This window comes from Piliocolobus tephrosceles, chromosome 4 (assembly GCF_002776525.5).
Source record: "Piliocolobus tephrosceles isolate RC106 chromosome 4, ASM277652v3, whole genome shotgun sequence".
In the NCBI taxonomy this organism is placed as follows: domain Eukaryota; kingdom Metazoa; phylum Chordata; class Mammalia; order Primates; family Cercopithecidae; genus Piliocolobus; species Piliocolobus tephrosceles.
The window spans coordinates 36,136,429-36,159,926 of NC_045437.1; the positions used below are offsets into that span (position 1 = coordinate 36,136,429).

The window sequence follows — 23,498 nt, forward strand, 5'->3', positions numbered from 1 at the left end:
GAGCATAACTGGGCATGTCTGGGGTGGGTAGCAGAAAGGGAAGTGGTAAGCAGCTGGGGACTGGCTGTTTCTGCAAGAGAGATGACAAATGGAAAAATAGGATGAGCAGTTAGGAGGCAAATTACAGAGGCAAATATTAACAACTAAAACAGGACCGCACACATATTAAATTTCATACTTCTGGAATACCTAAATGCTCTGTAAGCTTAGTGAGAAATGTAACACAATTTCTGCCTTTTTCCTTGGTGATTATATCAATGTATAAAGACCTCATGATTATGAGACTACTTTTTTTCCTTCACTTTATCATCACAACTCTAAGCAGGGTAAATGCAAATGCACTGAACTTAGGTCACAAAAGTGCTACATTTCTTCTTATCAGGCCTGACATTATCTTGCCAAATGGCATGTCAAACCTTGTCTTACCCTCTTGGAGAAGGGCAGTGTTGACATCTGGAAGAGTGAGTAGGGCTGGGTTTGTTAGGCAATGGTTTCTGTGGTACAGTTGGTAGCTGTACTGACTCAGCTAATAGTTCATTCATCAGACCGTATGCTTGTGAGATTCGACGACTGTAGTGTTCAGAGAGCAGCAATCTGTAGACAAAGAATTAAGCATCATTTACTAAGAGTCGCTTTCAGTTCATCTATCCAGAGGGAATATAGTGTTTGAAGATCACCTAGCATTTTCTTTTCTTTTTTTCTTTTTTCTTTTTTTTTTTGAGACGGAGTTTCACTCTTGTCACCCAGGCTGGATTGCAATGGCATGATCTTGGCTCACTGCAACCTCCACCTCCTGGGTTCAAGTGATTCTCCTGCCTCAACCTCCTGAGTAGCTGGGATTACAGGCACGGGGCCACCATGACTGGCTAATTCCACTTAGCATTTTCTTTCTTCAACGCTTCTCACATCCTTCTATTTATCAGGTTTCTGAAAATGATTAGGCAGTATTATTAAAAGTACTTGTAGTTATGGTCTCTGGAGTATTTCCCAAATACATGTAAATATCTGGGTTGGGAAAGGGAGAACAGCAGAAATAAAAGTCATAAAAACTGAATGAAACACATAATATTTGAAAGCAAATTTGAAAAAAGGGTAGTGAGTCTCATTATTTTCCTTGCAGTGATATCTTCCATAATTTTCTGTTTATTCACAAAAAAGAGACTATTGTGAACACAGAATTCCTAAGGCATTAACCTATGCCTCAGGCAGTAAGGAAGTCAGAGAGAATATACAGGGTTACAGCTACCAAACTCACCTGTCTTTTTCATGCTTCATCTTTTGTCTCAGCCTTATTTCCCTTGAAGTCATGTAAAGCTGCATAAGAAATATCCAGTTGATTCATTATTGTTCAATCCAAATAATTAAACCATTAGACATAATTCTGTTATTGAGGAAACAGTACAAAACACTGTGGTGTTTGATGAAGCTTCCTACTCTAGCACAAAACATAAAAATGTCAAATTAAAACATCATGTAATTAAAGTAAAAACCAAGTTAGGGAGGCGGTGGCGGGCGGATCACGGAGTTCCTGACCAGCTTGGCCAACATGGTGAAACCTTGTCTCTACTAAAAATACAAAAAGTAGCCGGGTATGTGGCATACGCCTGCAATCTCAGCTACCCAGGAGGCAGAGGCGGCAGTGAACTGAAATCGCGCCACTGCACTCCAGCCTGGGCGATGGAGCAAGACTCCATTTCAAAATACAGAAAAATTTAATAAATGGAATGCAAAATCTATTTCCTAGTTCAATTAATATATTTTATTGAGTTAATTAGGAGAGAACCTTATTTGGCTGCACAAAAAATGTGAAGTAGGAACATTTTAGGTGGAAGCGCCTATGCTTTGTACTCAATCTTGTAACTAACCTCATCAAGAGCCTGTTAATAAAGCTGAAATTAGACATTTAAAATCATTATTTTTATGTGTTTTTTTTTTTGAGACGGAGTCTCGCTCTGTCGCCCAGGCTGGAGTGCAGTGGCCGGATCTCAGCTCACTGCAAGCTCCGCCTCCGGGGTTTACGCCATTCTCCTGCCTCAGCCTCCCGAGTAGCTGGGACTACAGGCGCCCGCCACCTCGCCCGGCTAGTTTTTTGTATTTTTTAGTAGAGACGGGGTTTCACCGTGTTAGCCAGGATGGTCTCAATCTCCTGACCTCGTGATCCGCCCGTCTCGGCCTCCCAAAGTGCTGGGATTACAGGCTTGAGCCACCGTGCCCGGCTATTTTTATGTTTTAAAATGTTTATCAGAAACCTACTACAGCGAATTGACTGTGACTTGTAAACTCTTCAAGTTATACACCAGAAGGCAAACAACAAATGTCAGACACATACATATTATTTCAGAACATTAAGAACTACTGGTGTGAGTTACATGTGAGGTTCTTTTCACACACAATTATGTATATAAAAATGGACACTCAGAAGTAAACACACTTTTTCAAGGTCCTGTAGAGAAGTAGTCACTAACAAATTAAAGGTCTTGTTGATTTCTAATAGAAATTCAAATGAAAATTTTAATTACATTAACACCTCACTAATCCCATCCAAACTTACCCAAATAGAAGTTAAAAAACAAAACAAAAAATGTCTGCAATCTTGAATGAGACCACAAAATCTATGAACCAAGCAGTTCTTAAACCCTTAGAGTTTACTTATTTTGAGACAAGAGCTCACTCTGCTGCCCAGGCAGGAGTGCAGTGGCATGATCACAACTCACTTTAACCTCCAACTCCTGGGCATAAGTGATCTTCTCACCTCGAGTAGTTAGGACTACAGGTGTGTGCCACTACATCTGGCTAATTTTCATTTTCTTATTTTTTATTTTTATTTTTTAGAGATGAGGTCTTACCATGTTGCCTAGGCTGGTCTTGAACTCCTGGCGTCAGGTGATCCTCCTATCTCGGACTCCCAAAGTGCTGGGATTACAGACATGAGCCACTACTCCTGGCCAATTTATTCTAAATTTGCACACAATTCTAACCATCTTGGGTATTTACTTCACTGACAGCGAGAAGGTAATGTCAGAACCCATTCTACATTAGGCTGGGGGAACACACGTAGACACACACACAATTCTTCTCTCAAATACACATGCACACACTTTAAGATTCTGGTCATGTACCTCAGTAGCCCTGAAGGCCACTACCATGTCTCCTGCGCTATCAAGAAAATGTTATGTTAACACCAATATACTCTTTTCAGAGACAGGTAAGTAAATTGCACACTTTAAACAATAGTTCACCTACTTTTGCACCATTTGGTGTTTTAATGGAACAGTTTATCTGGAAAATTCACCAAAAGAATTTGTTATCCTAATGATGCTGAAAAAATGAAGGGATATTATATTTTATTTCAGATTACAAAGTAAAAGATAAACTGTAATCTAAATGTAATTTTCATAGTAATGTGACTATCAAAGTAACAGTGCTTTGTTTTACCATCTGAAAAAATATATACCTGACCTGACTATGGTGATGTCTGTATTTAGGGCTCAGTAAATAAACGCTGACAGTTTTAAAGACAGTTAAAAAAACAAAAACCACCCACACAGAAGTGACACTGTTCTGTTGATACATGATTGGACAATTTTATTTTGTATTTTTTGTAGGTAACTTATTAACAGAAAATTAAGGGGCTTTTTATTTGTTAGCTTTTGCTTTATTTGTAGACACAGGGTGACCCTTTGTCTCCCAGGCTGGAGTGCAGTGGTGTGATCATAGCTCGATACAGTCTCAAATTTCTGGGCTCAAATGATCCTCCTGCCTCAGCCTCTAGAGTAGCTGGGACTACAAGTGTGTGCTACCACACCTGGCTAATTTCTTTTTTTTTTCTTTTGGTAGAGGTGAGGTCTCACGATGTTGCCCAGGATGCTCTCAACTCTTGGTCAAAAGTGATCCTCTCACTTTGGTCTCCCAAAGTGCTGGGATTACAAGCATGAGCCACCATGCTGAGCCTCAAAGTTTTCTAAGCAAGTAAATTTTATAAACTAAGTAAGGGAGCAGGCATAGAAAAGTGAGTTTTTAAAATGGCTTTAATACACATAGTTGTTTCAACTGCCAATGACTCTCACTGAAAATTAAAGGAACAACTCCAATTGGTCACCCAATTACTCAACCTCCTCCTCTTGTTAAAATGCTACGGCCATCATTAGCCTGGGGGACAAAAAAATATTTAAGATAATTCAGTATAACTTGGTTAGCACAATATCCTGTAACATTTTAAGGTAATTAACTTTCCTGACTTAAGTAAAACATTTATTTTTCTATATGCCAAATTAAAAATGTATCCAAATTATGTTAATCTTTTTCTTAAAATTTTGCCAGGAAAGTAATTACACATATTCTGTAACTCCATTGCCCTTGACACTGCAGACTTACTGGATTGCTTCTGGGACAGAAAGGATCATGTTCTTGCCCTCTCTTTTCTGCCAGCTCATTTAAGTACTTTGCCATTCTTTCTTTTCGTTTTCTTTTCATCCAGGCTTGAATCTCTCTTCTTTCCTTGTCAGTTCTTTGTGAATGTCTGCCAGAAGAATGCTGAATTCTGAGAAATTTAACAAGTAAGACATCATTTGCTTTTAAATTTGTTATGCAGATAAGATATATCATGACTAAACACTATTTATCTGGAAATATTTTGCCCCATCTTCAAAAGTAGTATATACTTATGTTCTCTAGTCAACTCACTCCAATTTGTTACCTGAACTCCAGTGAAAAGGGACTCAGAAAGCTAACAACTTCTTTACAACATTTGCCTTAAACTCTTTTCCCTTCTTCTTTAAACTCTATCTTACTGGGTCTTTTCCTAACTCTCAGAAAACTATATAGCCCTCCTGCATTGGCTCCTTTCTTCTCTGCTCACTGCTTCAAAACTAATGTCTTAAAGGTTCTCCTTTTGACTTTTTTTTTAACTTTTTAATTTTGTGGGTACATAGTAGATGTATATATTTATAGGGTACATGAGATATTTTGATACAGGTATGCAATGCATAATAATCACATCATGTAAAATGGGGAGGTTTTCACTTCTTTATCTATTAATGTAACTTATTCCCTGTACTATTTCTATCACTTTCAAAACTTCTAATACAGGGCTGGGCTCAGTGGCTCACACCTGTAATCCCAGAACTCTGGGAGGCCAAGGCAGGTGGACTGCTTTAGCCCAGGAGTTCAAGGCCAGCCTGGGCAAGATGATGAGATGCCATCTCTATAAAAAAGAAAAAAAAATTGCCAGGTTGAATGGCACATGCCTGTAGTCCCAGCTACTCAGGAGACTGAGGTGGGTGGGAGGATCACTTGAGCCTGGGAGGTCGAAGCTGCAGTGAGCAGTGATCGTGCCACTGCATTCCAGCCTGGGTGACAAAGGAAGACTGTCTCAAAAAAACAAAACAATTGCAACACAGAGGTGACTTCCAACACTTGCCCTTCTGGATCTACTCCCATGCTTAGGTTCATGTCACACTTTCCATGGTCTGGCCCAAATTAATGGACTAAGCATGGCAGGGATACTGCAAAAGGCCCATTCCTGCAAGACACAGGTGACTCTGTGGGTAACTTGGCCTGAGGTCTTACCACTGACCCAGCTGAAACATTCTTAAAACTACACAGTGCACTGAGACTCTGTCTCCCCCACCCTCTTTCCCTCTCCTTTGCAGGGAGGGCTGAGAGCTGCATCGTAGTCTGATGCTTCTCCTTACTTCTTCCCCGCATTCTGCTATCCTCTCACAAGCATTTTCCCCAGTAAATCTCTTCTGCAGCTAAACCGACCTTAGCTTCTTGGAGGATCTGAACTAACACACATGTACTAGGAGTGGTCTGAGAAAATGGGTGGTGCAAAATGGGGATTTGGGGCCAGGTGCAGTGGCATGCACCTGTCGTCCCAGCTACTTGGGAGGCTGAAGTGGGACAATCATGAGCTCGAGCCTAGTTTGGGCAAAATAGCAAACCTCCGTCTCCAAAAAATAAAATTTTAAAAAGTTTCTGTTTTAAAAGATGGGGACTTAGACAAATGCATCACCCAGTGATTGAAGAAGACACCCTCCTAAACATAAGACTAGTCACAAATACAAACACTACATTTTATTCTGAATATCTGCTTTCCTTTTGAGACTCTGGAATCTTAACACATGGCAGGCAGTATCCTCCCAGTAAAACCCCAGGCACTGAGTTTCTAATGGGCTTGCCTGGTAGACATTTCACACATGTTGTCACAACTTGTTACTGGAGGAATTAAGTGCATTCTGTGTGACTCCACTGGGAAAAGACTCTTGGAAGTTTGTGCCTGATTTCCCCTGGAATTTACTCCATGTACCTTTTGCCTCCTGTTAGGATAAATTATAGCCATGAAAATGACTATTTGCTGAGTTCTGTGCATCCTCCTAGGTGATTTCTGAACCTGGGGGTGATCTTGGAGACTCCCAGCACAGGGTCAGCTCTACATCAGCACTGCAGTCTGATAGTTTTCCCCAATTTTATGGCATCCTCCCTTTTTCCTTCACAGGCATTTCTCCAAATAAATCTCTTGCTCATCAAAATTCCATCTGCTTTGCAGAGGACTTAAAACTAATATACCACTGAATATTACCACTCGATGTTTTTCTGCCACCTTATATCTAAAACTGCATTCTCTTTTTTATTTATTTATGTTTTTGAGATGGAGTTTCGTTCTTGTTGCCCAGGCTGGAGTGCAATGGCACGATCTCCACTCACTGCAACCTCTGCCTCCCAGGCTTAAGCGATTCTCCTGCCTCAGACTCCTGACTAGCTGAGATTACAGACTTGCAGCACCATGCCCGGCTTTTTGTACTTTTAGTAGAAACGGGTTTTCACCATGTTAGCCAGGCTGGTCTCGAACTCCTGATCTCAGGTGATCTGCCCACCTCAGCCTCCCAAAATGCTGGGATTACAGGAGTGAGCCACTGAGCCCAGCCATTATTTAATTAAATTAATTAATTTAATTATTTATTTGTGTTTTTGAAACCTAGTCTCTACCAAAACTATAAAAACTAGCTGGATGCAGTGGCACATACCTGTAGTCCCAACTACTTGCAGGCTAAGGTGGGAGAATCACCTAAGCCTGGGGAGGTTGAGGCTGCAGTAAGCCATGATTGTGCCACTGCACCCCAGCCTGGGTGACAGACTGAGACCCTGTCTCAAAAACCAAATAAACAAACAAAAGATATATTATGTCCTTCTCAGGGAAGGAAGCAAAATTAACAGAATGCAGGATTTAAAAGATATTTTTATTAAAAAAAAATTTTTGAGGCCGGGTGCGGTGGCTGAAGCCTGTAATCCCAGCACTTTGGGAGGCCGAGACGGGCAGATCACGAGGTCAGGAGATCGAGACCATCCTGGCTAATACGGTGAAACCCCGTCTCTAATAGAAAATACAAAAAACTAGCCGGGCAACGAGGAGGGCGCCTGTAGTCCCAGCTACTCGGGAGGCTGAGACAGGAGAATGGCGTGAACCCGGGAGGCGGAGCTTGCAGTGGGCTGAGATCCGGCCACTGCACTCCAGCCTGGGTGGCAGAGCAAGACTCCGTCTCAAAAAAAAAAATATATATATATATTTATATATATATTTTTGAGATTGGGTTATGAGGCTGGCTAATTTTTATATTTTTGGTAGAGATTGGGTTTCCCTGTGTTGCCCCTGCATTCTTTATCCTGCTAAAGAAATCACCATCAACTCAGTCACCCAAGTAGAAAAGCTGTCACTGTTACCACCTGATAGCCTCCAAATGTTTACTTACACCTATTACCCTACGCTCTCCATTCTGATCACCTCATCTCTAAACTACTGAAATAAGTCTTCTAACCGGCTCTAATTTCCATCTTAAAGCCTCGTGCTGCATGCAGATGGTGCCACCTGGAGCTTAAGGACCTGCATGCATGTATTACTGCTGAAAGAAATCATAAATAACAAAACAAATGGAAACGCATCCCATGCTCACTGATGGGTAGAATCAATATTGTGAAAATGACCATATTGCCAAAAGCAATCTACAAATTCAATGCAATTCCTATCAAAATACCACTATAAGGGCCAGGCGAGGTGGCTCACACTTGTAATCCCAGTACTTTGGGAGGCCGAGGCGGGTGGATCACCTGAGGTCAGGAGTTCAAGATCAGCCTGGCCAACGTGGCAAAATCCCATCTCTATTAAAAACGAACAAATTAGCTGGGTGTGGTGGTGCGGACCTGTAATCTCAGCTACTAGGGAGGCTGAGGCAGAAAAATTGCTTGAACCCAGGAGGTAGAGGTTGCAGTGAGCTGAGATTGTGCCACTGCACTCCAGCCTGGGCAACAAAGTGAGACTCTGTAAAAAAACAAAAACAAAAACAAAACAACAACAACAACAACAAAAAACCCCATCATCATTCTTCACAGAACTAGAAAAGACAATCCTAAAATTCATATGGAACCGAAAAAGAGCCTGTATAGCCAAAGTAAGACAAAGCAAAAAGAATAAATCTGGAGGCATCACATTATGACTTCAAACTATAAGGCCACAGTCACCAAAACAGCACGGTACTGGTATAAAAATAGGCACACAGACCAATGGAACAGAATAGAGAACCCAGAAATAAACCCAAATACTTACAGCCAACTGATCTTCCACAAAGCAAACAAAAACATAACGGGGGAAGGACACTCTATTCAACAAATGGTGCTGGGATAATTGGCAAGCCACATGTAGAAGAATAAAACTGGATCCTCATCTCTCACCTTATACAAAAATCAACTCAAGATGTATCAAGGACTTAAATCTAAGACCTGAAACCATAAAAATTCTAGAAGATAACACAGGAAAAATCCTTCTAGACAGTGGCTTACGCAAAGGCTTCATGACCAAGAATCCAAAAGCAAATGCAACAAAAACAATGATAAATAGGTGAAACTTAAACTAAAAAGTTTCTGCACAGCAAAAGAAACAATCAGCAAAGTAAACAGACAACTCACAGGGTGAGAGAAAATCTTCACAGTCTATACATCCGACAAAGAACTAATACCCAGAATATACAAGGAACTCAAATAAATAAGCAAGAAAAAAAAATCCCATCAAAACAATAGAGTTAAGGCATGAAGAGACAATTCACAAAAGAAGATATACAAATGGCCAACAATCATATGAAAAAATGCTCAACATCACTAATGAGCAGGGAAATGCAAATAAAAACCACAATGCGATACCATCTTACTTCTGTAAGAATGAACATAATTAAAAAATCAAAAAACAATAGATGTTGGCAGCGATGCGGTTAAAAGGGAACACTCCTACACTGCTGGTGGGAATGTAAACTAATACAACCACTATGGAAAACAGTGTGGATATTCCTTAAAGAACTGAAAGTAGAACTACCATTTGATCCAGCAATCCCACTACTGGATATCTACCCAGAGGAAAAGAAGTCGTTATATGAAAAAGATACTTGCACACACATGTTTATAGCAGCACAATTCACAATTGCAAAAATATGGAACCAGCCCAAATGCCCATCAAGCAATGAGTGGGTAAAGAAATTGTGGTACACATATACACCATGTCATACTATTCAGCCACCAAAAGGAATGAAATAATGGCATTCACAGCAACCTGGATAGAATTGGAGACCATTATTCTAAGTGAAATAACTCAGGAATGGAAAACCAAACGTCATATGCTCTCACTCATAAGCTATGAGGAGACAAAGGCCTAAGAATGATATAATGGACTTCAGGGACTTGGGAGAAAGGGTAGGAGGTGGGTGAGGAATAAAGACTACAAATTGGGTACTGTTGAGGTTGATGGGTGCACCAAATCTCACAAATTACCACTGGAGAACTTACTCATGTAACCAAATACCACCTGTTCCCCCAAAACCTATGGAATTTAAAAAAAAAAAAAAAAAAAAAAAAAGAACCTGCATGTACACATCAAAGACAATGGCCAAGAACAAATTAAGGGGGCAGAAGTCCAGGAACGTATTTCACATTGCCAGCCACAACAACTTTAAGGCAAAAAACAAAGCAAAGCCAGTTACCACTAACCTGTTTTCTTTTTTGTTTTTTTAGTGAGATGGAGATTTACTCTTGTTGCCCAGGCTGGAGTGCAATGGCGCGATCTCGGCTCACCGCATTCTCCGCCTCCCAGGTTCAAGCGATTCTCCTGCCTCAGCTTCCCGAGTAGCTGGGATTACAGGCATGTGTCACCACGTCTGGCTAATTTTGTATTTTTAGTAGGGACGGAGTTTCACCATGTTGCCCAGGCTGATCTCGAATTCTTGACCTCAGGTAATGCACCTGCCTCGGCCTCCCAAAGTGCTGGGATTATAGGCATGAGCCACTGCACCCAGCCCACTAATCTTAAAATATACATTATGAATGATGAAAAGTAGGCCGGGCGCAGTGGCTCAAGCCTGTAATCCCAGCACTTTGGGAGGCCGAGACGGGTGGCTCACAAGGTCAGGAGATCGAGACCATCCTGGCTAACCCGGTGAAACCCCGTCTCTACTAAAAATACAAAAACTAGCCGGGCGAGGTGGCGGGCACCTGTAGTCCCAGCTACTCTGGAGGCTGAGGCAGGAGAATGGCGTGAACCCGGGAGGTGGAGTTTGCAGTGAGCTGAGATCCGGCCACTGCACTCCAGCCTGGGCGACAGAGCAAGACTCTGTCTCAAAAAAAAAAAAAGTGAATAAAGCATTTGTAAATATACAAAAGGAACTAGAGAACTTCTCAAAAGCCCTTTCTCTTGAACCTCTGCAAAAAGAACCAATTCCTCAGAAACATCACGAAAGCAAACCAGTTAATGTTGATGAAGCTGTAATCCAGTTGTGATACAGTGTAATACAGTGATGATGCATCTAATTCCCCCCAAAAGACCAATACATTATATGTTTTATACAATTTTATTTTTAAAAATCTTAACGTGCAGGCACTGGCACATTTAAAAACAAACTACATAAACAGATATTTCCTCCAATCTAGGAAAAATGGAAAGTCAGAAGTCAACAAAATGTGATAAACTTAAAGTACTAAAACAGAAGGCACTTCACCAAATCTGTTCATTGAAACAGTTATATATCCTTGCTTACATCTTTCACGTTATAGACTGCAGTGAATGTCTGTCTGGATAGAAGAACATACAGGAAATAGTTTCATGGCGATAAAAATATAAGTTGAAGAAGTGATGAGTACTTTGCCAACGTACTTTGTTTTTGATAACCTTCCTTTGTTTTTGATAACTTTCCTTTTATAAGTGGAGAAAACAGGATTCAGAATTGGAAGAAAAGTTGAAATCGTAGAATGCAGCTACTTGGGGGATGGGGGGGTTGGAAGATATTAAATTGTTTTTCCCCTGAAGCAAAATGAAAAGAAAAAAAGCCCCTTCTTATCACCCCCTACTGCTTGTTAATAGGTTGAACTCAGTGATTCCCTCTGGTCTCCACACTCAGCTAGTCCCACTCTTCCCTTCTAATGCACAAACTCTAGTTACATCTAATTCCTTGCCCTTCACTTATAAATACAAGAACTGCTGTGATTGCCTTCTTTCACTGACTTTCTTCCCCGAGCTCAAATAAACACTGATATAACTTGGTCTTAGAGCTCTAAGAGGTGTGTGTGTGCGTGCGTGTGTGTGTGTGTGTGTGTCTGTTGTAAATGGGACTGCATTCTTGCTTTGGTTCTCCATAGAAACGCTACTGATTTTTGTATATTGATTTTGTATCCTGAAACTTTACTGAAGTCATTTATCAGTTGTAGGAGGCTTTTGGAGGAGTCTTTAGGTTTTCTAGGTATAGAATCATACTGTCATGGAAAAGAGATAATCTGAATTCTTATTTTCCTATTTCAATGCCTTGCATTTATTTATCTTACCTGATTGCTCTGGCTAGGACTTCCAGTACTATGTTATATAGAAATGGTAAGATTAAGCATCCTTGTCTCGTACCAGTTCTTAAGGTGAATGCTTCCAGCTTTTGCCCATTCAGTGAGATGTTGGTTGTGGGTGTGTCATAAATGGCTATTTATTGATTTGTGTATGTTGAACCAATCTTGCATCCTAGAAATGAGGCCTACTTGATTGTGGTGAATTAACAATCACCGCAATTTGATGTGCTGCTTTCGGTTTGCTGTATTTTGTTGAAGATTTTTGCTTCTATATTCATCAGGGATATTGGCCTACAGTTTTCCTTTTTCCTTGTGTCTTTGCCAGGTTTTGGTATCAGGGTGATGCCACCTTCATAGAATGACTGGGGAAGAGTCTGTCCTCCTTGATTTTTTAAAAAGAGTTTCAGTAGAATTCCTATCAGCTCTTCTTTTATGTCTGGCAGAATATGGCTGTGAATCCATTCAGTCTGGGGCTTTTATTGGTTGGTGGGTTTTTTATTACTGATTCCATTTCAGGACTTCATATTGGTCTGTTCAGGGTTTCAAATTTCTTCCTGATTCAATGTTGGGAGGTTGTGTGTTTCCAGGAATTTACCCATTTCCTCTAGACTTTCTACTTTGTGCATACAGGTGTTCATAATAGTCTCAGGATCTTTTGTATCTCTGTGGGATCAGTTGTAATGTCACCTTTGTTGTTTCCTGATTGTGCTTATTTGGTTCTTCTCTCTTTTTTTCTTTGTTAATGTAGCTAGTGGTCTATCAATCGAGTTTATCCTTTCTAATAACCAACTTTTGGCTTTGTTGATTCTCTGTATGGATATTTGGTTCTCGATTTTGTTCACTTCTGCTCTGATTTTAGTTACGTATTTTGCTAGCTCTGGGGTTAACTTGTTCTTGTTTTTCTGTTTCCTCTACGTGTGATGTTAGATCACTAATTTGAAATCATTCTAACTTTTTGATGCAGGTGGTTAGTGCTATAAATTTTCCACTTTTTTTTTTTTTTTTGAGAAAGAACTTTGTTCTTGTTGCCCAGGCTGGAGTGCAATGGCACGATCTTGGGTCACCACAACCCCTGCCTCCTAGGTTTAAGTGATTCTCCTGCCTCAGCCTCCCGAGTAGCTGGGATTACAGGCATGTGCCACCATGCCCAGCTAGTTTTATATTTTTAGTAGAGATGAGGTTTCTCCATGTTGTTCAGGCTGGTCTCCAACTCCCAACCTCAGGTGATCCGCCCGCCTCAGCCTCCCAAAGTGCTGGGATTACAGGCGTGAGATACCATGCCCAGCCTCTAAATTTTCCTCTCAGTGTTGCTTTTGCTGCATCACACCTGTAATCCCAGCACTTTGGAAAGTCGAGGGCGGCAGATCACAAGGTCAGGATATTGAGACCATCCTGGCCAATATGGTGGAACCCTGTCTCTACTAAAAGTATAAAAATTAGCTGGGCATGGTGGCACATGCCTGTAATCCCAGCTACTTGGGAGGCTGAGGCAGGAATCGCTTGAACCAGGGAGTCGGAGGTTGCAGTGAGCTGAGATCGCACTCCAGCCTGGCAACAGAGCGAGACTCCATCTCCAAAAAAAACAAAACAAAACAAAACAACAAAAAACCCATCAGAACTCGTGAAATAGTGTTTTTACTATCACGAGGACAGGACAGAGCAAACTACCTCCATGATTCAATTATCTTCACCAACATGTGGGGATTATGGGAACTACAATCCAAGATGAGATGTGGATGAGGAAACAACCAGACCATATCATTCTGCCCCGGCCCCTTCCAAATCTCATGTCTTCATAATTCAAAACACAATCATGTCCTTCCAACAGTCCCTCAAAGTCTTAACTCATTCTAGCATTAACTCCAAAGTCCAAGTCCAAAGTTTCATTTGAGACAAGGCAAATCCCTTCTGCCTATGAGCCTGTAAAATCAAAAGCAAGTTAGTTACTTCCTAGATACAATGGAGGTACTGGCATTGGGTAAAAACACCTGGTCCAAATAGGAGAAATTAGCCAAAACAAAGGGGCTATCAGCCTCATGCAAGTCCAAAATCCAATAGGGCAGTCATTAAACCTTAAAGTTCTAAAATGATCTTCTTTGACTCCATGTCTCATATTCAGGTCATGCTGATGCAAGAGGTGGGTTCCCATGGTCTTGGACAGCTCTGTCCCTGTGGCTTTGCAGGGTACAGCCCTCTGCCCCAGCTGCTTTCACAACTGGCATTATCTGTGACTTTTCCAGGCACATGGTGCAAGCTGTTGGTAAATCTACCATTCTGGGGTCTGAGGATGGTGGACCTCTTCTCACAGCTCCACTAGGCAGTGCCCCAGAAGGGAATCTGTGTGGGGGCTCCAACCCCACATTTCCCTTCTGCACTGACCTAGCAGAGGTTCTCCATGAGAGCTCTGTCCTTGCAGCAAACTTCAGTCTGGGATTTCCATACATCCTCTGAAATCTACGAGGAGGTTCCCAAACCTCAATTCTTGACTTCTGTTCACCCACAAGCTCAACACCACATGGAGGCTGCCAACATTTGGGGCTTGCACCCTCTGAAGCCACAGCCTGAGCTGTATCTTGGTGCCTTCTACCCACGGCTAGAGAGGACAGGATGCAGGGCACCAAGTCCCTAGGCTGCACACAGCAGGGAGGGCCTGGGCCTGGTCCAGGACATCATTTTTCCCTCCTAGGCCCCTGGGCCTGTGATGGGAGGGGCTGCCATGAAGGTCTCTGACATGCCCTGGAGATATTTTCCCCATGGTCTTGGTGACTAACATTTGGCTTCTCATTATTTATGCAAATTTCTGCAGTGAGCTTGAATTTCTCCTCAGAAAAAGGGTTTTTCTTTTATACTGCACTGTCAGGCTGCAAATTTTCCAAACTTTCATGCTCTGCTTCCTCTTGAATGCTCTGCCACTCTGCCACTTAGAGATTTCTTCCACCAGATACCCTAAATAATCTCTCTCAAGTTCAAAGTTCCACAAATCTCTAGGGCAGGAGCAAAATGCCACCAGTCACTTTGCTAAAAGATAATAAGAATCACCTCCTCCAGTTTCCAACAAGTTCCTCTTCTTCATCTGAGACCACCTCTGCTTGGACCTTACTGTCCATATTGCTATCAGGCTTTTGGTCAAAGCCACTCAACAAGTCTCTATGAAGTTCCAAACTTTCCTACATCTTCCTGTCTTCTTCTGAACCCTACAAACTGTTCCAACCTCTGCCTGTTACCCAGTTCCAAAGTCGCTTCCACATTTTCAGGTATCTTTGCAGAAGCACCCCACTCTCTGTGGTACCAATTTACTGTATTAGTCTGTTCTTACACTGCTAAATAAGACATACCTGAGACTGAATAATTTATAAAGGTATAAAGGAAAGAGGTGTAATTAACTCACAGTTCAGCATGGCTGGGGAGGCCTCAGGAAACTTAAAATCATGGCAGAAGGGGAAGCAAACATATCCTTCTTCATATGATGGTAGGAAGGAGAAGAATGAGTGCCCACTGAAGGAGGAAGCCCCTTATAATACCATCAGTTATTGTGAGAACTCACTCACTATCATGAGAACAGGATAGGGCAAACTGTCCCCATGATTCAATTACCTCCACCTGATCCCTCCCATGACACATGGGAATTATGGGAACTACAATTCAAGATGAGATTTGGATGGGGACACAGCCAAATCATATCAGTCAGATTTCAGGGTTTTTTTTTTTTTAATTTATTGAGACTTGCTTTACAGCCAAGCATTTGGTCAATCTTGGAGTATATTCCATGTGCAGATGAAAAGAATGTATATTCTAGGGTTGATGGGTGGAGCATTCTGCAGATGTCGATTAGGTTCAATTGATCAAGTGTCTAATCTAATTCTAGAATGTGTTAGTTTTCTGCTTTGATGATAGGTCTAAATTTGTCAGTGGGGTGTTAAAGTCCCCCACTATTACTATGTGGTTGCCTAACTAGTTTCATAGGTTTGTAAGTACTTATTTTAGGAATCTAGGTGTTCCAATGTTGAATGCTTATATATTTAGGATAGTTAAGTCTTTTTGTTGAATTGAACTCTTTATCATTATGTAAAACCCTTCTTTATCCTTTTTTACTGCTGTTGGTTTGAAGTCTGTTCTATCTGATATAAAAACAGTAGCGCCTGATCTTTTTTGTTTTCCATTTGCATGATAGATCAGAAAAGCTATTTAAAATGTATTCTAAGGGTTAATTTTAGGATAAAGTGCTATGAACTAAATCATTAATTACTTCTAGTAAGAGATAGGATTAAATGTATGTTGTACTTAGAGTGATTCTTGGGAAAACTCACAGGATACAGTTATATACTATAAATTGTTAGGGAAAAGGGAAGACTTATACATATACATAACAAAACATGAAGAAAAAAATCTATTCTATGCTTCAGATTTTTTTTCATAAAAATCACATTAAAATATGACAAGTTTTGAACATTCTTGAATGAGAAGCATTTTAAACAGGTTAAAAATGAATTATTCAATGATTACCTGGAGGTGCGCTTAGCTTGTTCTGTTAAGCCCAGCTCTTCACTGGAAACTCCGTCTTTAGTTATAAGGTCATCAATAATGTCTGCAACATCAGTCAATCCAGTCATCTGGAGTGGATCTACTGAAGCACTTCATTTGAAAATGTAATTTAAGAAATATAAATCAGTATCCACAACTTAATTACATTAAGCAAAAATAAACATGTAACAAATAAACACAAAATGATAAACATATATCTACTGTTCCTTCTATTTCTGCAATTCTAGTATCTCTCATCAACAAAAAGTAATGACTTAGTAGATTTTCTTTAAAAAGGAAACATATGGCCCAGAAGAAAACCTCTATAGATTCTGCCTGTTTAAATTTGATCTATATTTATATAAGAAAATATAGTAACTATAGTCTATTGAATTCTAATTACTTGTGCTAAAACAGTAAGGGATACAGCAATCCTCAATTTCTTAAAAATATTCCAAACCCAATGAAAACTTATATTCCTTTAAACCACAAAGATATGTACAATGTAAAAATTCACACACATATGAACAACAAAATTTCCACTATCTACACCCAACTTTAAAGAAAATCATGAATTAACGCTTAAGATATTTACCTCTCAAATAATTCATCATTGCTATTCATACCTAAAAAAAAAATCATTATTAATAAAAATTTTGGGTCATTATTTTTTGCTGTCAATTGTTCATCTAATTTAGAAATTATATAACCAGAAATTAAATTAAAATACTTTTAAACCTCTAAATTGGTTTACAGATATATATTTACAGCAGATTTATCCTCCTCTGGAATATGCTACCTGATAGTGAATACTGTCTACATGTTTTTTAAGACCATGTCTCACTCTGTCACCCAGGCTAAGCGCAGGTCATGGCACACTACAACCTCTGCCTCCAGGCTCAAGCGAACCTCCCACCTTAACGTCCTAAATGGCTGGGATTACAAGTGTGTGCTGCAATGCAGGCTAATTTTTGCATTTTTTGTAGATATGGGGTCTTGCTGTGTTGCCCAGGCTGGTCTCCAACTACTGAGCTCAAATGATTCACCTGCCTTGGCCTCCCAAAGTGCTGAGATTACAGGCATGGGCCATCGCACCCAGCTGGTATAAGATTATTACTTTTCTATCCTGAGTACTCAGTATAATATATGTCAGAAGGTACAACCCTTCTTTGCTTAGTACACAGTTTAGAGTGCTGGAGTGCAATTTACTTTATAAAATATACACAAACAAAAAACAAACCTCTGGCGATCTGAAAGTAATATATTTCAGAAAATATCTTATTTAAATCCAAGGAGCAATTTACCTGTAAGAATGTAACCCAAAATATAATTTTTTGTTGTTGTTTTGTTTTGTTTTGTTTTGAGACGGAGTCTCGCTCTGTTGCCCAGGCTGGAGTGCAGTGGCCGGATCTCAGGTCACTGCAAGCTCCGCCTCCCAGGTTCACGCCATTCTCCTGCCTCAGCCTCCCAAGTAACTGGGACTACAGGTGCCTGCCACCTCGCTCGGCTAGTTTTTTTGTATTTTTTTAGTAGAGACGGGGTTTCACCGTGTTAGCCAGGATGGTCTCAATCTCCTGACCGCGTGATCCGCCCGTCTCGGCCTCCCAAAGTGCTGGGATTACAGACTTGAGCCACCGCGCCCGGCCCAAAATATAATTTTTAAGTCTTGTCCATTATTAACTATATGTTTTCAAAGAAAAACACTTAATCTATTCAATCTTCTATATGTTTAATTCTAAAAACAGAACTGAATTAATTTGGGAAAAGTGTTCTGACATCTCTTCTCAAAAAATATTCCTTAAGATTTTATTATCTTAAGATAAACCAAATCTGTCCTTAAGACTTATACATTCACATGGTTTTAATATGAAATACCTGTTTTCTTGAAAGTACATTGTTCTATTTAATTTATTAACCTCCAAATCAAGCATTTTATTTTTGTTCTCAGAATCTGGGCATCTGTGGGTTCTTAAGGATGACTAATTCAATTTAACTAAGAGAGAAATACTTTACATAAATCTAAGGTTAGTGTAATAGTAACAGTACTACCCTTAATAGCTTTTTGCTAGGTAGAAAAAGATATTAATCCTATGTACTTAGAAAAGAGAGGGTCCATTAAAGAGACACTTTCTATCAGTATTTGAGAGGCCCCTACTGGCCTATTCATGAAAAAAAGCTTGAAGGATTCTCTTCCAATACTGACTGGGCTGCATATGGGGAAGTAGATGAGATTAGTGAAGATGGTGACCTCTTGGGTTAAAGGCTGAAGTGTTTGGTAAGTAACAAGTTGCCCTTTCTCCTATTAGTAACCCAGGATCACTAACCCATGGCCACAGTACCTCTTTACTACCAAGTAAACGTTCTTAAAACATTATGAGATTTATGCATGGACTTTTTTTTTTTTTTTTTTTAGCTCTTCAGCTATTGTTAGCGTTAGGGTATTTTACGTGTGTCCCAAGACAATTCTTCTTCTTCCAACGTGGCGCAGGGAAGCCAAAAGGTTGGAGTCTAGACTTTGACATCAGACCTAGTTATACCTTTGCCTTAGACTCTGGCAACACTAAACAACCATGTTCCCCCTCTCCTCCTCTTTTACCCACCTAGTCACTGAGTACCATCAGTTACTAATTCAAAATGTCTCGTTTCTTCTATTTCTTTCCCATAACACTAGCCAGGCCCTCATTATTTCCCAGGTCAGATTTTAGTAGCCTCCTCAGTGGTCTCTATGCCTCCGTTCTATTTTTCCTCAAAACCTCCTCATTTTACTTCTCTGCCTGGAATTCTCCCATGATTCGCAAGTATAAAATGGAGTGTAAACTTCTCAGATATAATTGGAACCCTCTACCATCTAGCCATACAAATCCTGTTTAACCTCATTTGTCAATCCTACCCCAGAGAAGAGAAAAGAAAAGCTATCAGTGACCAAGAAAATGAAACAAGATTCTGAGATGCTTTATACATGATACTCAGTCTTCACAACTCTGTGAAGTGGAAATTATTATCCCCATATGTTGATGACTAAAACATACATGGCATCTAGAAAGAACTGAGAAAATCATTACAAGATTTAAAGTGAGCTTACTAATAGCTTTTCTTTAAGTAACAGTAATGTCATTCAAAATAGCATTTTTACTATTTATATCACTTTAATAATGGTAATAGAACATATACTAAACACTCAGTAAAATCATTTTAATTGACCATCAATATCTGAGAGAAAAAAACATATTTCCAAGCCACTGTCAGTGATTGAACTGATGTATTTACTATGTCCTATTATTCATAGGATAAAATGTATTCATTAGGACTAAAGAATAGCAGTTTTAATTGCTACCTCCAAATGAAATGAAACAAAAAGTGGCACTAAATCCTTCTAAATCTCAATCTCCTCAACTGTAAAACAGGGATAATAATAGTGTCAACACCTCATAGGTCAGGCTTAAACCAGAATCTACGCATATAAAACAGTGATGTTTGGCACATGGTAGAGGTGCAAGAAAAGATAGATACTATTTTGTTTTCAAATTAAAATTCAAGGCTCTTTTCATTGGACGAGTTTTAATTTTTCAATTTTTTTGTAAAAGTCAACTATTATAGTAATTCCAGTTACTATATATTTCATATTAATAAGTTACACCAAGATATGATACATGATTGCATTATGTTTTATGAAGGTGACAAGATGTCACAGTTCTTCATGTGAATAGCAAGTTTTAACTTCCTTCCCCTAAAATATTACAAAATGACTTCACAAACCTTTCATAACTGTATTTCCAGTAAATCACATTCAGTAACATTATAATGGAGAATGAGTATGTGTAAATGAAAAAGTGAAGAACAATACCAGGAGAAGTAGTATTCTGATCACTGGAAGGGCTGACAGCTGAATCGGCAGTAGGAAACACACGGGTTTTCTGACCAGAATAATTTTCTGTTATTGAAAATTCAGGTTCTGAAGTCTCCTTTTTGTCACTTTGATCTTCTTCATCCATATGTGTCAAAAAACGCACTAATCCAGAGTATATATTACAATTAAAATAAAATAGTAGAGAAAAAAGGATCACATGGAAAAGACAACAATTGCTAATACTTCCAACTGGCAACATAGATATTAGAAGTTTACCACATATTATGCTGATAGCTTTCTACTGTATAATGAATTTAATAAAAAATTTGAAGTTAAAGCTCTCCCACAGTAAATAAACCATAAAATTTATTATCAACTTCATTAAACGTGGCAGACTGAGCTGAAGTACACAGGCCTATGCCCTTCCATAAAAACACAGACATGCTAAATTACAAAAAAAAAAAAAAATATTTAATATACAACCAATCTTTCTAAACAGAGAAATCCCCTGGTGCCAGAAAAGAAAAAGGAACTCAAAGCCGGAGCAATAAGCGGGCAATGATGCTAGGATAGTCTACTGAGGAATAGGAGATGTGGTTTCTGCAGACTGCAATGAGGGAAAAACTGAGCTACCTTCATTTATCTTAGAGCACTGAAGGACAGCTTTGTCCATAAAATAGGAATAAGAAAATCTCTCCCCTGGTGAAACAGCAAATAAGTTTTCTATCTGCATGGACAGTAGCTGAGAGAAAAATAAAAGTCAACTTTGAGAAATCAAAATCTCTGACTTGCCACAAGCATGAACAGGGTCTGAATTTCTACCATCAATACAGTACAGCAACCCCAAGTGAAGAAATGTATATTAAAATTTGTTTCAATTTTTTCCTACATTGTTCAATGATAGCAAAAAGCAAATGCAAAACTACTCCAAAGACAAATACATATAATCTAGCAGAACTTCTACTAATCATAAGCCCATGATAAAAAATTACAAATCACACGTTTACAAATTACAAAACAAACAACCAATCATGAAAGAGAGTCAGTATGCAGATTCAATAATTGATAATGCACACATATGAAAAACAACAATCAGAAAAGGTTAGTCATAAAACATGACTAAAATTATTAAACAGATAAAGCATAGGAACAGCAATAAAAAAAAAGGACAGGACATCCAAAGAGCAGATAGATCTGAAAAAGAAATAAATACAACTTCTAGATATTAAACGTAGCCACCAAAATTAAAATCATAATGAATAGCTAAAACAGCAAAGACATAGCAAAAAAGAGAATTAGTAAACTAAAAGACAGATCTGAGGAAACCATCCTGAGTGCACCACTGATAAAGGGAGGAAATTATGCAGAAGAGGTTAAAAGAGATAAGGAGGCCAGGTGTGGTGGCTCACACCTGTAATCCCAGCATTTTGGGAGGCCGAGGTGGGCGGATCACCTGAGGTCAGGAGTTCGAGACTGGCCTGACCAAAATGGAGAAACCCTGTCTCTACTACAAATACAAAAAATTTGCCAGGGGTGGTGGCACATGCCCGTAATCGCAGCTACTCAGAAAGCTGAGGCAGGAGAACCACTTGAACCCGCGAGGTGGGGGTTGTGGTGAGCTGAGATCACATCATTGCACTCCAGCCTAGACAACAAGAGCGAAACTCTGTCTCAAAAAAAAAAAAAAAAAAAAAAGATATAAGTAACAGAGTGAGAACAACACACCTCTAATAGGTGTTTTAGAAAGAAAAGAAAAAATGGGGAGGAAGCAGTACTTCAAAATATTATGGGTGAAAAGTACCCAAAGTTAAATCTTAATACTAAAGAATCATTCCTACTCCAATAGAAGGTAAATAAAAGAAATAGGGCTGGGCCCGGTGGCTCACACCTGTAATCCCAGCACTTTGGGATGCCAAGGCATGTGGATCACAAGATCAGGAGATTGAGACCATCCTGGCTAACACGGTGAAACCCTGTCTCTACTAAAAAATACAAAAAAACTAGCCGGGCGAGGTGGCGGGCGCCTGTAGTCCCAGCTACTTGGGAGGCTGAGGCAGAGTATTGCTTGAACCCGGGAGGCAGAGGCTGCAGTGAGCCGAGATCATGCCACTGCACTCTGACAGAGTGAGACTCCATCTCAAAAAACAAACAAAAAAAAGAAGTGGATGCAGGAAGCAACTGTGGGCAACAATAGCGGAGAAGAGAAAATATCAGAGAGCATCTCAGGCAATAAAAGGTGTCATGAAACTTGTTTTGGTTTTATACATTTGTTGCCTACATATTTACATTATTTAAATTAGAAATTTTAAAATGAAGTAATTGTTGGCAAAGAAAATGACAAATGTGGAGAAATCCTAACTAAGCACTGACTTAAAAAATAAAAGGCAAGGGGAACTAAATTGGAGGGTTAAAAACAGAGTAGATCTACAAATATTTGAAAACAGTATCAGAGGCTGGGTCGGTGGCTCACACCTGTAATCTCAACACTTCGGGAGGCCGAGACGGGTGGATCACAAGGTCAAGAGATTGAGACCATCCTGGCCAACATGGTGAAACCCCATCTCTACTGAAAATAGAAAAAATTAGCTGGGCATAGTGGTGTGCACCTGTAGTCCCAGCTACTCAGGAGGCTGCGGCAGGAAAATTGCTTGAACCTGGGAGGCGGTGGTTGTAGTGAGCTGAGATCACACCACTGCACTCTCCATCCTGGGCCACAGTGCGAGACTCTCAAAAACAGACAAACAAACAAACAAAAAAACAGTATCAGAGAAGATGGAGGGAACAAATCAGTGCTAAAAAGGTCTAAAGTCCTTATATTGTTTGGGAGGTAGATATATTCACCTTAATTTAAAAAGAAAAAACTTTTGAGATGGTGTCTCACTATGTTGTCCAGGTTGGAGTGTAGTGGCTATTCATAGGTGTGATGATAGCATACTACAATCTTTAATTATTGGGCTCGAGTGATCCTCCCACCTCAGCCTCCCGAATAGCTGGGAGTACAGGTATGCACCACCATGTCCAACTTCACCTTAAATTTTAACTCAACTATGAATGTTAAAAATTCAAGAATAACCACTAAAAATTAAAAATCAAATGTATAATTTCTGAATCAATACAGTAGGAAAGAAAGAATATAGAAAACTCAATCCAATAAAAGGCAAAAAAGAAGAACAAAAAATAAAGGAAAAAAATGGCAAAAAAAAAACCCATGAAATAAGATATTAGAAATAAGCACAAATATATCAGTAAATACAATAAATGAATACTG

The 23,498-nt window shown here is 39.6% G+C and overlaps 1 protein-coding gene across 3 annotated transcripts in view; it reads right to left on the minus strand.

Moving 5' to 3' along the window:
- Positions 1–23,498, minus strand: part of CPLANE1 (ciliogenesis and planar polarity effector 1) — a 149,747-nt gene that overhangs the window by 14,765 nt on the left and 111,484 nt on the right. For all 3 annotated transcript variants that reach the window (XM_023216494.3, XM_023216495.3, XM_023216493.2), the window contains 6 exons: positions 20,228–20,392; positions 16,979–17,009; positions 16,366–16,494; positions 4,375–4,540; positions 1,256–1,314; positions 427–594 (listed from right to left, as the gene is read on the minus strand). In XM_023216494.3, coding sequence (XP_023072262.2) covers positions 427–594; positions 1,256–1,314; positions 4,375–4,540; positions 16,366–16,494; positions 16,979–17,009; positions 20,228–20,392 — 718 coding nt within the window. The remainder of the gene's footprint in view (positions 1–426; positions 595–1,255; positions 1,315–4,374; positions 4,541–16,365; positions 16,495–16,978; positions 17,010–20,227; positions 20,393–23,498) is intronic.